At 49.6% G+C, this 15460-nt stretch overlaps 6 protein-coding genes across 6 annotated transcripts; 3 read left to right on the top strand and 3 right to left on the bottom strand.

The window, feature by feature from the left end:
• Positions 1–1111: 1111 nt before the first annotated feature.
• Positions 1112–2517, bottom strand: N7519_011496 (putative cell division protein kinase (Ctk1); the record flags this gene model as incomplete). Its single annotated transcript, XM_057298269.1, has 5 exons — positions 1112–1144; positions 1195–1350; positions 1405–2235; positions 2302–2410; positions 2462–2517. 5 exons carry the CDS (start codon positions 2515–2517, stop codon positions 1112–1114), a joined length of 1185 nt encoding a protein of 394 aa, XP_057146151.1.
• Positions 2518–3029: 512 nt separating this feature from the next.
• N7519_011495 (uncharacterized protein) lies at positions 3030–6180 on the top strand (the record flags this gene model as incomplete). Its single annotated transcript, XM_057298268.1, has 10 exons — positions 3030–3065; positions 3147–3239; positions 3328–3413; positions 3484–4211; positions 4272–4436; positions 4553–4647; positions 4713–4792; positions 4847–4952; positions 5013–5134; positions 5193–6180. The coding sequence occupies 10 exons, from the start codon at positions 3030–3032 to the stop codon at positions 6178–6180; spliced, it is 2499 nt and encodes an 832-aa protein (XP_057146150.1).
• Positions 6181–8645: 2465 nt separating this feature from the next.
• On the bottom strand, positions 8646–11001 carry N7519_011494 (coiled-coil domain-containing protein MAD1; the record flags this gene model as incomplete). Its single annotated transcript, XM_057298267.1, has 3 exons — positions 8646–10562; positions 10620–10771; positions 10839–11001. The coding sequence occupies 3 exons, from the start codon at positions 10999–11001 to the stop codon at positions 8646–8648; spliced, it is 2232 nt and encodes a 743-aa protein (XP_057146149.1).
• A 371-nt stretch (positions 11002–11372) lies between these two features.
• On the top strand, positions 11373–12225 carry N7519_011493 (40S ribosomal eS12 domain-containing protein; the record flags this gene model as incomplete). The annotated part of the gene is made up of 2 exons (XM_057298266.1): positions 11373–11679; positions 11846–12225. The coding sequence occupies 2 exons, from the start codon at positions 11373–11375 to the stop codon at positions 12211–12213; spliced, it is 675 nt and encodes a 224-aa protein (XP_057146148.1). The 3' UTR covers positions 12214–12225.
• Positions 12226–13267: 1042 nt separating this feature from the next.
• N7519_011492 (uncharacterized protein) lies at positions 13268–14288 on the top strand (the record flags this gene model as incomplete). Its single annotated transcript, XM_057298265.1, has 2 exons — positions 13268–13471; positions 13539–14288. The coding sequence occupies 2 exons, from the start codon at positions 13268–13270 to the stop codon at positions 14286–14288; spliced, it is 954 nt and encodes a 317-aa protein (XP_057146147.1).
• Positions 14289–14692: 404 nt separating this feature from the next.
• N7519_011491 (uncharacterized protein) lies at positions 14693–15355 on the bottom strand (the record flags this gene model as incomplete). The annotated part of the gene is made up of 1 exon (XM_057298264.1): positions 14693–15355. The coding sequence occupies one exon, from the start codon at positions 15353–15355 to the stop codon at positions 14693–14695; it is 663 nt and encodes a 220-aa protein (XP_057146146.1).
• Between the last annotated feature and the right edge of the window lie 105 nt (positions 15356–15460).

Below are 15460 nucleotides of genomic sequence, written 5' to 3'. Positions count from 1 at the left end.
CGATTCCAGCCCTGTGGAATGTGAATAGAAAGAATGGACGACTGAGATCGAGCACCGCCGATTGTCAAGTCGAGAATAAAAGAAAGGACGTCGACTTCCAGGTCGTACTAATTGAAAGAAAGGATGGGGAAAGGATAAAAGAGGCAGAGAACAAAAGAGAAAAGCCTCAATACGAGAGAGCCCCGGAGTACCACGAGGAGCCGAAATGAGATCTTGGGACCCTGTGTGTATACAATAACATGCTAACCCAAATAGGCAGCGATACTCTCTTTCCATCGATCTGATTGGCTGTCACACGGTACCTGGCCCGAAGGAGTTACCAGACCCACGGCCGAGAACCCTTGCAGACCCACTTTACTTTTAAGTCGCCTTTTTTGGGCTTTTTTTGGGCTTTCCAAGGTTGAACGAGATGGAGATGGACTTATTTCTACTCGTACGTACGGGGTACTACCTAGGTACCTAGGTATGTATGGTGAAATTCGGCTTAAAATATCTCTGATCCATAGCCTAATTTACCGAACACTTGGCAAAATATTCGGGAACTCGACAAATCTCATCACTCGGCACCTGCTAGCCCCGTTTGCCCGGCCCCCAGCATATTTCGCTAAAGTGTAGCCCTGCACGCGGGCCCCGGGCACAGACTCTCCATGATTGTTTCACCCTAGCACAACAGCCACATCTAATTGATCGCTCACAGAGCCCGTAATTTCCGGTGGTGCCGGAAATTCAATTTTAATCAATTCTAATTTAATCAATAATAATACATGGCACCCTTCCAATTGTTGCTGCCTCTCATGCAGGTCCCTCAGGGGTAACGCTGGACCTTGGAACCTTGGAAACACATTATAATATTCTGTTATTATGTGCCTCTATTAAGATACAATTATGTGTGTCAATAATGTTGTAGGTAGTACGGAGTACTCCGTAGATATCCAGATTTGGTACCCTCATATGGTACATAATTGCTAGAGCCCGAAGTATGCTTCGATGTGTTGATAATTCAGTCGCGGGGTTCCACGCTTGTGATTCCGATCCACTCGCGCGGTATAACCCGATGAGGCGCAGGAAAGTGTGGCGTAGCCCCTTCATACACCAACATCATACCATTGCTTTAACTCCGAGCAAAATATGGATGGGCAAGGGCCTAAGGCTAATGTCAGAGTTTATCGTAAGACATCACGTCAGGTCACATACCTCTGTTGCCGAGAGTCTTTCGCTGCTCTCGTAGCACAATAGGTGGCTGACTAAATCACGGCCATTCGAGGATGCACCCGGGAGGATGTCCTCCCAGGCCTGCGTGGGGAACGAGTGGAATTCCACTTTCCCCCAATCTGGCAAGACATGGACTTCCTGTGCAATGGTTATTAATGACTTCTCTATTCGTGGCAGGTGCGATATGCTTACCGGCCAGCGCTGTTCATCCGGAGTGCCCAGTAATTTGAAGATCGAGAAAATCAGCGACAGATCGCTGCCCACAGGCCCGGAGTCGAAGAGCTGGTGGTGGCCGACGGCAATGGCTTCGGCTACTACACAGCCAGCAGCCCAGATGTCGAGGGATGTTCCATACTCTTTAAACCCAAACAGAATCTCTGGGGCTCGATAGCACGTCGTCCCCACATCGGTGATTTTCTGCGTGGATGGCTCGGATCCTGCATCGCCTTCTTTCCAGGAAATGCCAAAGTCTGCCAAGTACGCTGGTCCGTTGGGAGAGTCCATCAGAATATTGGAAGGCTTGATGTCCCGATGAAGTATACCCATGCTATGGAGATGGGCGAGGGCAGAGAAGAGGTCTCGTAAAATCGATCGTGTTTGAGCAGCACTTACCATGTCTCGCCGGAGCAAGTGCTCGAAGTCATATCGCAAAAAGGGAAAGACCAAGACAAACCGACCACCATCAAGGTTAAAAGTCTCGATCAATGGAATTATATGTGCGTGAGAAGCTTGGCGCAGCAACCGCGCTTCACGGTGAGCATCATGGGGGGCTGTCATCATATGTGGAATAGTGACTTTCACTGCCCGAACGGTCCCATCTTCCAACTTTGATCTGTAGATGGAGGAGTGGAGACCAGCATAGTGGTGGAAACATGACCGATATTGACCAACCACTTCCCCGGTTGAGGTCTCTGGTTCTTCAAAGTCATCCTCGACATGCTGTGGGTTGGTAGTGACCATCTGCGTGGACCCTGCCAATTCAGCTTCATCAATTGCCTTTTGGCATATGGAATCATATTCGTCCTGTATGACACAGTGTCAGTTGAAGTGTTTCTTTTAATGCCAGTTTTTAGAAGGCGCACAACTCACTTTTGAGACCGCCTTGTCATACGCCTCGGTTTCAAGCTGCTTCGCTTGAGACATAGCTTCTGCAAATGCGGAGGCAGGTGTAGAAGAAGCATGCTGATAAGCCGTTGTGCTACACACACATCAATATAGTGCTCATGTTGTAAACGGGAAATTCGCTTACAGAGACTGTATGGCTCGCAGCCGGTCCGAGAAACCGAAATTGTTCTTCCAGGACATGTTGGACAAGGACGACGGCTAATCGAGATGGTATGGCTTCTACCGTATACTGCCTTGCAATTACTACACCAGCGTGTAGCCAACAATCAAAGCAAAGTAAATTATAGGGGAGATCTATTCTATCATGGAGAGTTGCTATCATATGTCAACCTGAGGCAGCAAGGCGCCAACATCCACTGCAGGGATGATGTCATGTGACCAATCAAGGAGTGGGTACAGCGATGTTACGTAAATAACAGCAATTTAGGCTGTTATGGCTGAGTTGACACAGCCAAGCACTGTATTACCATAACCACCTCCGTCATTCCATCCCCATTGCCCGTCCTCGGCCATCATCGAATGACACGCTACCAACTGACACTGGCATTCAGCCCTGATCCCGCATTCATTTCCCTTACTTGATTGGGCTGTTCTTACCGGGAGCACCGCAGGAATCTCTCGGTTTCTCTCTTTCATGTTATGCGCTTCGTGCGCTACCTTGCTCAATACCTCAATACCCCGGAATCTGAATCATGGACCTCTCACGGCAAGAGTACCCAACGCTGCTGGTAAGATTGAGCAACGGGAGCTTTGTGGTTGACAAACAAAGTACCTAGTTACTGATCATTGGTTGTATTTCTTTTATTTAGGCCACCCTGCATCCCGGCCAAGCTACAACAGTCCTGAGCGATCGCATTCGAATCATAAACAAGGTCAATGCGGATATCGCGGATTATCTACAGGTATGACAACCTGTGACCTGATACGATCACATTCCTGGAATAGGATTTTCGATGGGAAGCGATATCGGTGTTGACAAATTGGCGATAGGAACGACGTCGGGTTGAAGAAGCATATGCCCAAGGGTTGCGGAAGCTGGCGCATCGGCCACAGACGGACAATGGTGCTGCTCTTGGGTAAATTGGCCTTTCCCTAGAAGATCGAAGTTCTGGTGCGCCCGATGATGATGCTGACTTGCGAAACTAGCATTTTCCAAATCCCCTGGCAACGCATCATCAGTGCGACCGAAACGCTCGCCGTGTCGCACGAGACCCTTGCGAACAAGATCGAGGAGGATGTCGAGCGACCTCTACGAGAATTTAGCACCAAGAATACAGAGATGAAGTCGATGCCCGGTATCCAGAGTGATCTGGCGGGGCTGGCGAAGAATGTGGAGACTGCGCAGAAGAAGGTGGACAAGGCCAGGGCAAAGGGTGCCAAAGGTGCAGACAAACTTGCTAGCGAGATCGCCAATGCCGAGGAAGTCCATCAGCAATGGGATTCACGGGCTCCCTTTGTTTACGAGCAACTCCAGGCCGTCGATGAGACTCGGCTCAACCACCTTCGGGATGTGCTAACACAATTGGAGACCCACGAAGTGGATCAAGTCGAGCGTGGTCGCCAGGCCGCTGAAAGTTGCTTGAACGTTTTGCTCAATGTGGAAACGGCAGATGAAATCAAGACCTTTGCGGCTAGGATGGCGGGCACACGGGTCCCTGCGACACAGCCCATCCCCAGAAGACAAACTCAACCGGCAGAGACACCTTCCACAATTGAACCAGTATCTGACCGGACAGCAACTGCTCCAATCCAGCCTCAGTTATCCACGCCACCAACAGAAGCACCCCTTCCGGCCCCTCCACGCATCCAGGATGATGAGGTAACCCAACTATCAGAGGCGTCTGAGAGACACGCCGTCGCTCAGACACCACCAGGTAAGTTTTGGAACCAGATTATGACTCCGTCGCAGACGCAAGTTCTGACGCTTTATCCAGTACCGGAAGCACAGCCACGGCATACTCCCCTGGGGGGATTGAGACGTCTTGGAACTGTCATGAACAGGAGGAAGAGCGTTGTCGTACCCTCAACTGGATCCTTTGACCGAAAAACAGAAAAGAAGCGTAGTCCCTTTGCTGCTTTCAAGAGAGCCGATTCCTCTCGTGAGATGCAAATACCGGAATCTCCGCCCCGACCGCCTCTGACCGTCCGGGGACATCCTTTACCGACCAGTCATCCTTGCGGAATCCTAGTGTGTCACAAGATCGATCTGGATTAGATGCCGCCGCGACTATGCCTGAAGAACATCCAGAGACGCCTAGAAATGGGGCTGCCCCGGAAGCCCCTGGGCTCGCCAATAACCACGTTAGTCAGGTAAATTACCAACCAGCGATTTACAAATCAAAAGTGCAACAATCACTGACTAATCTCTTATTTAGCCACAGGTGGATTCAGAAGGGTTCACCCAGCGCCCTGCAACAATTGACGAGATCACGCGTGCCCAGAATGAGGCAGCGGGGTAGGTGACCTTGTGCCAATGGTGATATACGAATGCTGACAAGTATCACTACAGCCTGGATGAGTCTGGTATGAATCTGACAATTCGAGACCAGCCCATCTTCGAGGATGAGAGCCAGGCGAAGCAGGCCATGGATGACATGGCAAATACTCTCCGAATGGTTAGTGACAGGTCTCGCCACTCCTCAGGCATGGTGTATAATACTTACTTTGTCATACAGCGAGCTCCACCTCCAGGTGTCAGACGCAATGCAGGCACCATTCGCGGACGCCGTGATGTCCGCAATACAGTGTTTATTCCTTCCCCCGGCAATGAGCTTCCCCCATCTTCGGCAGGATCGGAGTCCCAGCCCCCAACGTCGCCAATCAGGCATATGACCTCCCCCAGCATTGCCCCCCAGCACTGCTACGGATGATCACACTGTATCAGATACTACTTCTGTTCGCTCTGGACATGCTACGCATGCTGCGGGAGCTGCAATCCATCCTGATCTATATGAATCGGGCTTGAATGCTTCAATCATTGAGACCGTCAATGCATGGTTCTCGGAGGGCAATGTCACTAAGTCCTTCGTCGTTGGCGAGCTCGCTCTAGCAAACAATCCCACAACTGGTACTGCGGCGGATCAGACACGCATCCGACTCGATAACTTCCAAGTGCTGGAAAAGGTAGCGGCCAATCCCCACTTCGTCCAGGAGATTGCCAAAGACGCTGGCGATGACAAGAGAGGCGAATACGATATCCAGTTGGGCAGCATCTCCCGCCCCATGCCGACTGTGGCATTCAAGTATCAACTGCATATCGACCCAACCAACCCCTCTGCCTACTGCCCCGTGATATTCAAGCCAGTTTGGAACTTGGAAGAAACACAGGCTAGCGCCATCATCTACTATACCCTCAACCCATCATTCGTCTCCCACACAGCGGAGTCAATTACCCTCAAGAACCTCGTATTGACCATCAATTTGGACACCGCCACCCATGACAAGATTACCAAGCAGCCCCGCGAGTCAGTCGCCCACGCCATCAGCGCCGCCATGTATCCCAATACCGGCGCCACCTTCCGTCGCAAAACCTCCACCGTCACATGGAGAATCCCCGAGCTGGAAGTCAAGGCCCCCACCACCCCAGGCGCAGACAGCAAGCTCCTCGTCCGCTTTGTGACGTCCACCCCCGGACCTCGCAAGGGTACAGTCGAAGCGAAGTTTGAGCTTCGCGGCGCCGAATCCGCTTCTCAGCTGGGCATCAGCCGTGCTGCCTCAGATGTAGAGAACAAGGAAGCTGACCCCTTCGCGGACGAGGGTCGCGAATCCCCGCTGTCCGCGGCTTCATGGCTGGGTGTCCCCACTACACGCAAGCTGATCGGTGGGAAGTATGTCTCTTCCTAGATATGTCTTCAATGTTGAGCAAGGCGGGATGGAGCTACCCATGTCTGGTCGTATATATTCCAACCCATGCAATTGTTCTTCTGTTATTTTTCCACTGTTTGGATTATGTGTCTCAGCATAGCATCCCTACAGATAGGGCCCAAATCGGAGCATCAGAAGCTTAGGTTGATCCCATTACTTTTTTCCCCCTTCGTTTTCTTTCTGCCATCCCCTTCGTCTCTTGTTTTCCGAGTATTCCCTTTTGCAAATAGCGGTTCTGTTATGAATTTTTGCGTTGTCTGTTTGTTTTGGATGTTGTTTTGTGTAGGTAAGCATTTGCTTCGCGTACATATGTATGTACCCAGGTAGCTCTATGTACCATTTCAAAGCACAGGGTAATTAATGAGAGTGACTAGGCATTAAATATGCTTAATAGGCGTTCAAATGGCACATACCTAACAAACTAGAAAGGGGGAGAAAATGACCATGTAACCAGATATCTAAAGAGACTAACTGGAGAGATTACTAAAAAAAAAAGACCACAATGTATATCATTACCTAGGTATCCTGCCGTGATTTTGAAAAATGTAAAAACCGTGTTTCCAGCCGTAGGGATGTCGAAAATCCAAGTAATAGCATTTCATTACCTAGAGGGCTTGTAGACAAGGTATCTACCTGCCTACATATGTACCTAAGTAAGTACTACTACCTTCTTCAGCCTTTTATAGGTCCAAATACCGCCCCTATATGGTCAGACTCGGCACTCGGAAAATTCCACAGACCCACCTCGGGGGCGGGCCGCTTAGCCTTTTGTTCCACTCCTGTCCGCCCTCGATTCCTCGGCCTGAATGCCTTCAACTAGATCAAGCGTTGGTATACGAAGCAGCTAGAATGACGCAAAGTCTACGGTATCACAAATCTTCCAATGCTAAACCAGCTCACTTGAAAGTGTTCTGGACCATATATCACTTGGGAAAGATTGCCTCCTTCTCTGATAACAATAGTTCAGTGTGTTCAAAGCTCTCCCTGGGGCATGGGGAATATTTTACTAATCATCAGCCAGGTGTTCGCTGATGAAGATATTGGCTGCGACATCCCTTCCGTCCCAGGATCCATGTTTGGAGACTACAACTGGTTTCTGTCCGCCATCCATCTGAGCTGACTAACATCAATCGCATACACCACTCTGTTTTCGACGACGTCTTCTTTGCAATCTGCAGAGGATTGCTTCTGCTCTATCAAACACGTAAGGCGTGGGTTAGAAGAATGGCGCTTATCGGTACCGGTGGCATTTCTTCCGAAAGAGCCAATTCGACTAAGTGGAATTGCATGTCCGAGGACGAAGACGGTCGCTTTACAGACGCATTACTTGTACTGCAACCTGATTTTTGCTGTGGAGCGCCTATGTCTTTCACATCGACCCCGATGAGAAGTTGGATCGCGAGGATAGCAAGTGGGAATTGGTGAGCGCAGCGCGCACTGTCATTGAGCTTGTTTCATTCATTGAAATCGAGCCTCATGCCTGTGTTATAAGTCCACCTTCTTCATCTTCATCGGGATATAGGCGAAAGTCATCAGACTAATACTTTAATTTAGCGTCGCTGGTATCATTCCATTATCGGAAGTCTTCGTCCTTTTCGAATTTGTGATTTATATCCCACTCACGGAGAGACAGAAAGTAATATTGCCTTCCTTGATAGGCTGCGGCATATTTCAGTCAACTTGATTACGCCTCTAAGGGCGCGCTCCCAAGAAGCGTCATTTCAAGCTTTGCACGCATCGCACGACAATATATTCTCAAGCTGAGGGAAAGGGTACCCACGCCTTCCATCTCGAAGCCGGAGATGGAGCAGGGATCCAACCAATATGGGATTACGGGTCAGATATTGATTTCAAAGATATAGATGTAGGGGAACTCGCCTTGATATCTGAATACCGCTAACTCCGTCATAGCTTCTTCGATAATCTCGCAGCAACACTCCGGACAAATTCCTTACACAAGCTTTGACACACCATCTCCGTTTAGGTCTGATGTGCTCTATTATCCCCCATCCCAAGATATCCAAGTCTCGAACAACCAAGTAGAAGATCTGCGATCCATTTTCGGCTGTGTGTTCCCCGGTTGGGCAGGGGATGTATAGGCTTGCCTCCGTTGCTCAGGGGCATCCATGGGTGCTGAGTTTTACTCGATCGAATAGTGGCAAAAGGCGAGGAACGGTGTTCCTCTCTACGTAAAATAATTTGGACCCTTTCCCCTAGGGGGTGCTAAATACCGTATTTGGGGATACAGGTACTATGGCAAATTGCACTCGATGCCCTCATGGATATAATAAAAAGAGATATATGCAGTGTTACTTTAACAACTGCATAAACAAATAGCAGATTCTCAATGGCAAGAACATACAACATAGCACAAATCAACATGTGCCGGGGAATCACAGAAATACAGATATGGGAACGATAAGAAAATACGATGCTGATACATATCACATCCTAGCAGCGCGGGTGGTCTTGTCATAGAAGTCCAAGGTCATGGCTGCTAGGAAACATGGAATATCCTTTCTTTCCTCAACCCAGAATTTGATGAGAGGTTTAATTTCCATGGCGAACAGACTGTTGGGTCCGCCCGATATCTTCATGGTGCCGTTTTCACCATCGAACACAATGGAGTTTTCTTCACCATTGCCCATGCTGCCAGGACCAGAGTCAGAAGGCGCATCAGAGTCACCATGCCGGTATGCGGAAGAGAGGTGGAACATGGAAGTTACACGCACTCTACCATTCGGCAAGAAATCAAGCTTGAAGCCGAGGAGAGAGGCAACGGCTTCCCGGAACTCGGAGGACTTAGCTGTCCAGATTTCCTTCAGTCGCCGCATACGCTTCTCTTTGTCGGCAACGGTGCGCTCCATGTCTTGCATTTCGAGCTTGATGCTCTCCAAGGCGCTGACCGGGACGACTTTGACATCAGTATGGCCCCCGCGCAGCTGCGCCATGAGGTCTCTGTTCGCAGACTGGAGAGTTGCCAGAGTGGTCATCTTGATTTGCTCGGTTTGGGCTGTCGGATTATCGCGCAATTCAAGAACGCGGGTTCGTGACTTAGCCTTCAAAGACTTAATCTGTGATTTGGCCGCATCCAGTTCCCGGCGGGCGAGAGTTGTGGCCTGGTCTGATTTTGTGAGATGTTCCTGGAGCTTGCGGTTCTTGCGGGTGAGCACGGCGATACGCTCACTTTCGCCCTCGCTATCGGTCGGAGAAAGAGGTCGCTTGACACCTCTTGCTTCGTCTGCCTTTGGTGCTTCCTGCTTGGAGAGCTCTTCATGAACTTTCTGAAGTTCACTGCGGTATTCATCGACGAGTTGTTGCAGCTGGGCTATCTGTTGGGACTTTTGTCCATCAAACTGTGACTGCTCCTCGTTCATTGTGGCCTCTTCCGCATCAAATGTCTCGAGTTGAGCGCGCAGGTATTCGACTTCTTTCACTGCAAGCGCACGCTGGCGCTCCAGACGAGCTCGAAGTCGGCCCTCCGCGGCACCAGGCCCTCCTGCAGAAGCGGAAGCCGCAACACGGAGTTTCTCCAACTCCTGTTTCAGATTATTATTATCACTTTCAAGGCTCTTGATAGCCTCATCTTTCTCAAGTAATTGGGCTTCAACGGTCCCGAGACGATCAAGGAGAGTGGCAATCTCAATTCGTCCTTGGACCACCGCCCTGACAACAGCATCCGGTGAGTCAAACTCTGCAGGCTGGTCGTTTTCCTGCAGAAGACTGACCCAAGACTGTCGCTCATCTTCTAAGATCTGTTTTTGAATCTGAACTGTGTTCAGTTCAGCTTCAAAGCCCTTCATCAATTGGAGCTGATTCTCCACTGATCGCTTCTGTTCTTCAACGACTTCAACGTTTTTCGAGACTTTTCGAAGGTGACGCAGCTCCGTTGTTTGATCGCGGTTTGCTGACTCCAATTCCCGAATATGATTGACTTGCTCGGAAAGTTCTCTCTTTAATACAGCCAAAGCCTCAGCATCGTTTCCTTCGGCCTTGAGTCGGATATTCTCCGCTTCGAGTTCAGCGAATTCGGCTTCACACTGGGATAATTTCTCCTGCGTCGATTCCTGGGAAGTCCTGGCATTTTGGATGTCGTTCTGGAATTCCTCAATGGTCTTTTGTAGAGAAGCGCGGACTGTCTCTAGCTCGTTGATTTGGTATTTAAATTGTCGTTCCTGGTCGGAAAGCCGAGCTTGAGTGTCGTCAAACTCTTCCTGCAAGTTCTGATTCTCATCCTGGAGGCTTCTGATCTTGCGCTCAAACCCAAGCTTGTCATTCAAAACCTGATCTTGGATTTCTTTCAATTCTTTCGCGAGTTCGTCGCTCTTATGGGTGGCCCGGTTACTCGAAGATTCCGCAGTCTGTAGCGAAGATTGTTAGTTTGGCCGTGTGAAAGCGAGAAACTAGGAGCGACTCACCTGAGCCTTTCGGAAATCCGCATCCGCTTTCAATTGTAAGTCGCGGGTCTCTTTTTCATGACGAAGAGCCTCCAACTCTCGTTCCTGCTTGATGTTGGCGAGCTCGTATTTGAGAGTACTCAATTGCACGCGTAACTCCTCTTTTTCCACATCTGGAAGAACCAGTCAGCTTTTCCGTCGCGGGCCTCTTGGGTCAGTTTGAGCAAGGGATTGTCTTACCATGAACTGGTTGATGGGACTGAACTTGAGATTGTGTAAAACGGCCAGATTGTCGCGCCGCAGTCGATCGGCGCATGGTACTCCGTGCACCAGATGGCGTTGAGGGCGAACCGAATCCAGCGATGAGCTGGGAAGCCGGTCGGTTGTTCTGGCTATTGTCCATCTAGTAAGAGGCAGGAGAGATCAGTTGTCGTGCAAAAATAGAATGAGACACATTAAATCTCACAGTGAGATTCAGGCTATGATAAGCCCCACGTAGATTCCTGTCTAACAGGGCATGAGGCAAGAAAACACTGCACAGCTTGTCCTGGAGCTGTATCAAAGGGAAGATGGTTAAAGCCGGGCGCCGCCTTGTTTAGGATTATGTCAGCTGTGAGCTGCATCCAAAAAGGGGTTAGCGCCGTTTTAAAAATTATTTCGATTTCGGCATCGAATTCTCAGTTCACCACCCTCACCCGTGACTCGTTCCTTTCACCTCGGTCTTTCGTTCGATTTTACTCAATTTCTTCCGTTTAATACCCCACAACCGTCACCATGGGCAAGGACAAGGTCGAGAAGAAGGACCGCGCTGAGAAGAAGGAGAAGCGTGCGGAGAAGGACGGTGTGCACAAGGTCAAGAAGGAGAAGAAAGAGAAGAAGGACAAGACTGCTCTTGTCGATGCAGTAGAGAAGGAGATTGGCTCTGAGGCCATGGAGGGCCTTGAGCAGACCGATGTCGCCGTCAAGGGCGAGGGTGAGGTCGACGCCGTTGTCGACCGTCCCATCGGCGCCGTCGTGCCTTTCGCCAACCCATTGGTTGAGGACAAGCAGGCCAAGAAGGTCCTGAAGAGTGTCAAGAAGGGTACGTGGATTGTCTTTTCAAAATTTTACATGTCTCTTTTACTATCAGTGCGCTTGGCCGATTTTTATCGGATCTTCGGATCGCTCATGTCGACTGATCGCATGGTTGCGCAACTATTTTTTTTTACTTATCTCCAGATCGTCCATGCTGACCTTTATTCTTCTAGCTGCTGTCAACAAGTCTCTCAAGCGCGGTGTCAAGGAAGTCGTCAAGGCTCTCCGCAAGTCTCCTATCCCCGCCGCCAACGCTCCCATCGGTGTCCCCAGCGGTGTTGTCGTTCTCGCTGCCGATATCTCCCCCATGGACGTCATCTCCCACATTCCCGTCCTGTGCGAGGACCATGGCATTCCCTACGTCTTCGTCACTTCCCGCGCTGAGCTCGGTGCTTCCGCTGCCACCAAGCGCCCTACTAGTGTTGTCATGGTTACCCCCAAGGCTGCTAAGGGCAAGAAGGATGATGATGAGGAGTTCACCAAGGTGTTCGAGGAGCTTGCTGGCTTGACCCAGAAGGAGCTTAAGAAGCTGACTGTCTAAAAATGTTCTCGACTGGTCTGTTTTACCTTTTGTTATTTGCTGTTCCCACGCTGTTCACTGTGAGTGGGTTCTCTGGTTGTACAGGTTTCTGATACCGTCTGTTTAGACGGTGCATGTCTTATGGGGTCCGGCCTATGGGTATCTTTCTATTTGCTCTTTTGTTCCAACTCGGCGTTATTTCAATGGTGTACGAAAAAGGCAAGAATTCCAATGAGATACCACCACCCTCATAGACTGTCGGTTCTAAGTAAGGTCTCGGTTAATTTTAATGGACATCTCATGGAAATCCCAATCACTGCACTGCCCCACAGGCAGTGTGACACCTGCATAGACCACGTTGTGCCTGGTTGTTGTAGCAGTTGATATTCTCGAAAAGTCTCACGGTATAATCCCTTGTGCGATAGAACGACAGGTCACACGTGAAATTGGTCTCGAACACCAATATTTACTAGTGCGCTCAGTCTATGGAAGTCAGCCCTAAATTCTTACGGATGTAATCGGTCATCCTGGGCACAGCGTAGCGAACTAAAGAATTGTAGATCGCAGGTGGGGCTAACATGGCAATGAATTTTATACACTATACACATAGTGTGAAGAGCTAAGCCCTGGGCAATCAGCCTTGCATCGTGGGGCAAACTATTACCGTGGCGTTCCGAGTACACGCCGATCAATATGATCAATCCGTATTTCCCTCGACCTTGATGTCGAACAAGGGATAAAGTGCATACCCCAAGCGCAGCAGATATCAATCCCATCCAATCAGCATGCACAATGCCCTGGATGAATCCAATGCCAATATCAGATCATCTAGCGCTAGCCAAGATCCAGGAACACATTTGGTATCGGGCACCGAATCTGCGAATGGGGGAAACCTTTTGTCCTACACAGCTTCTTCCTTGTGTCAAAGGCACGGCCCTTACGGCTAATCTCTCCCTTGTCCTGGAAAAATGATATAAGAACCTACCTGAATGCCCTCATTCTCTGTCGCGCAATTCATTCCTTCTGCATATACCGGGCCATTGTATTAGCCAATTCCCTCTTTATATCTCCGACAATGCACATTAACCGCCCGTCCATTTTGTTACTCGCATTTATTTTGGCTCTTACTCAATCAACTACATCCCACCCTATCCGAACTAGCAAATGGGTTAAGATAGAACAATTCGAAGATCCCAATGACCGTGGAATATGGAAAGTCTTTGAGAAAGAAGGATATCATGATCAATTACCCGACCCACCGCACGTCAAATACAACGGGGTAAGTACCTGTACCAAATCCTATATTGTCAACTCGGCGGCTTACCTATACACGTATCAACCTATAGAACCCAGCATGGCCCGCCAACCAAAACAACAAACAAACAGAGCAAGGCACACCAAACGATCGCTATAAAACAGGAACTTCCGAATGGGGAAAACCAACAGTCTCAATCCTGATCCCAGCATCCACAGAAACCCCCGACCAAATCCACAAGCCCTACAGCCAACAGACGGGAGAAAAGCAAGAAGACTACTCAGAAGATAAGGAGAGCTCGCTCGACACCCTCGATGCCCAGAGACAAGGTCACTACAACGAGATCCTACAATACCCGCACACAGACGGCGCTATAAACAATGAGCATAAATACCCTGCGCCTGCATTCTTTTCCCACACCTCCTCATCGGGCTGGACCTCTTTCTTTGCATACCGATTCCCCTTCCCGACGTTGAGATCAGAGGCCGTGGCGTCCCCGCAGTATCCCCTTCCACGAGTATTTACGACAGTGATTGTTCTCCTGGTGATGGTTTGGGTTGCTATTTTCACCATTGGGTTGCTTGAATTGGGGAATTATCTTTGGAGACGGAGGGCAGAAACTTTGGGTAGGGAGGATGTGCAGGGTCGGCATAGTGAGGAGGAGGATGCGAGTTTTGATGAGACGATGAAGGTGCCGTTAACAATAGTTCTTGCTCCTTCGGAAGACACCCGGCCGCGCGACGTGGGAGAACGTGGGTATGGGTTCCTAGAGTCCGTTTCTAGTGACTATGAGTCGGACTCGGGCTCGGAATCTGATGAGGATGATTATCGCATCTTTTGATTTATATTATATATATCCCACCTGTACATTCGCTGATCAATCAATTCTTACTTGTCTTCCTGTCAATGGATCATAGCAATTATAGGTCAGAGGTGTGTTGACTAAAGAGGTAATGCAATCCTACTAATTCCACTAAAAGGGAAAAGGTCGTGTACGACGCAATGAATAGAGTGAGAATGTCTAAGTGAGCCTAGCTAGAGATTGATACGGAATACAAGATGAAAAGAATTGTAACGATCATACATATTTCATTGTGCTATAGTACATGGCGATTTCAATCATAACCGATAGTTCATCATAACCCCAGCATCAGGCCAAGCCAAATCAAAAATCAAAGTGCGCTCAACTCAGTTCCCCAAATAGAAAGATAAAAACACATACGGCAAATTTCAAATCAGGGAGACTTAAGCGCGCTGGTCACTCTGCAGGTGCTCATATATAGTATAAGTATCCACGCCCTTCTGATGGGGTCGGGCAGACTCATGAGCAGAGTGGTTATTGCCATGCTGGAACTGCCTGATAGCATCACGGCCAGGGTCCTGGTCGGTGCCAATTTCCGAGTCGAAGCTAACATTCCTCGCATCGTCGGAGGGCAATCCACCCGCTTGAATGTCGGCCGCGTCGGTAGTCTGACTGGCACCTCCACTGCCGCTGGCGGCAGAATATTCGCCAGCCTTGATGCCCATCTCTCTCTTGGCTGCAGTTGAGCCACCCCAGTACCCAGAGTTGTCCATGTGTGTGCCAGGGAAGTTGCCTTGGCCGACCACGCATTCGGGGTACTTCTGTTCCTCGTGACGGTCCTGGCGCTGAGCACCGTATTGGGCGGAGGGAAGCTTGATGGATGAGGAGATGTTGGTGTTAGTTACTGTGGATTGGTTTCCTGAGACGCCCATGGGCTCAGCGCCACGGTTGCCAGAGAAGCCGCCACCTTCGCGGATGGACTCGGCGGCAAGTGAGTCATTGGTAATAGGGCCAGACGGTTCTTCGATGCGCTGTTGTGTGCGAGGATCGGTGGTAACTTTGGTGCCACTGCTGCCGGCATGAATAGGGACGTCTTGAGTTGCCATGATGATGTGGTGGAAAATTAAAGACGTAGGTTAAGGTTGCTCAAGAGATGTTTGACAGAATAGATATGGCCGCGGTGGCATATCTATATAAGAAAGCAGTAAGAA

This window comes from Penicillium mononematosum (genome assembly GCF_028829835.1).
Source record: "Penicillium mononematosum strain IBT 11891 chromosome Unknown utg000005l:1.0-9366267.0:1.0-9372171.0, whole genome shotgun sequence".
Lineage (NCBI taxonomy): Eukaryota > Fungi > Ascomycota > Eurotiomycetes > Eurotiales > Aspergillaceae > Penicillium > Penicillium mononematosum.
The sequence above is the reverse complement of the archived record's forward strand: the minus strand, read 5'-3'. Positions and strand labels throughout refer to the sequence as shown.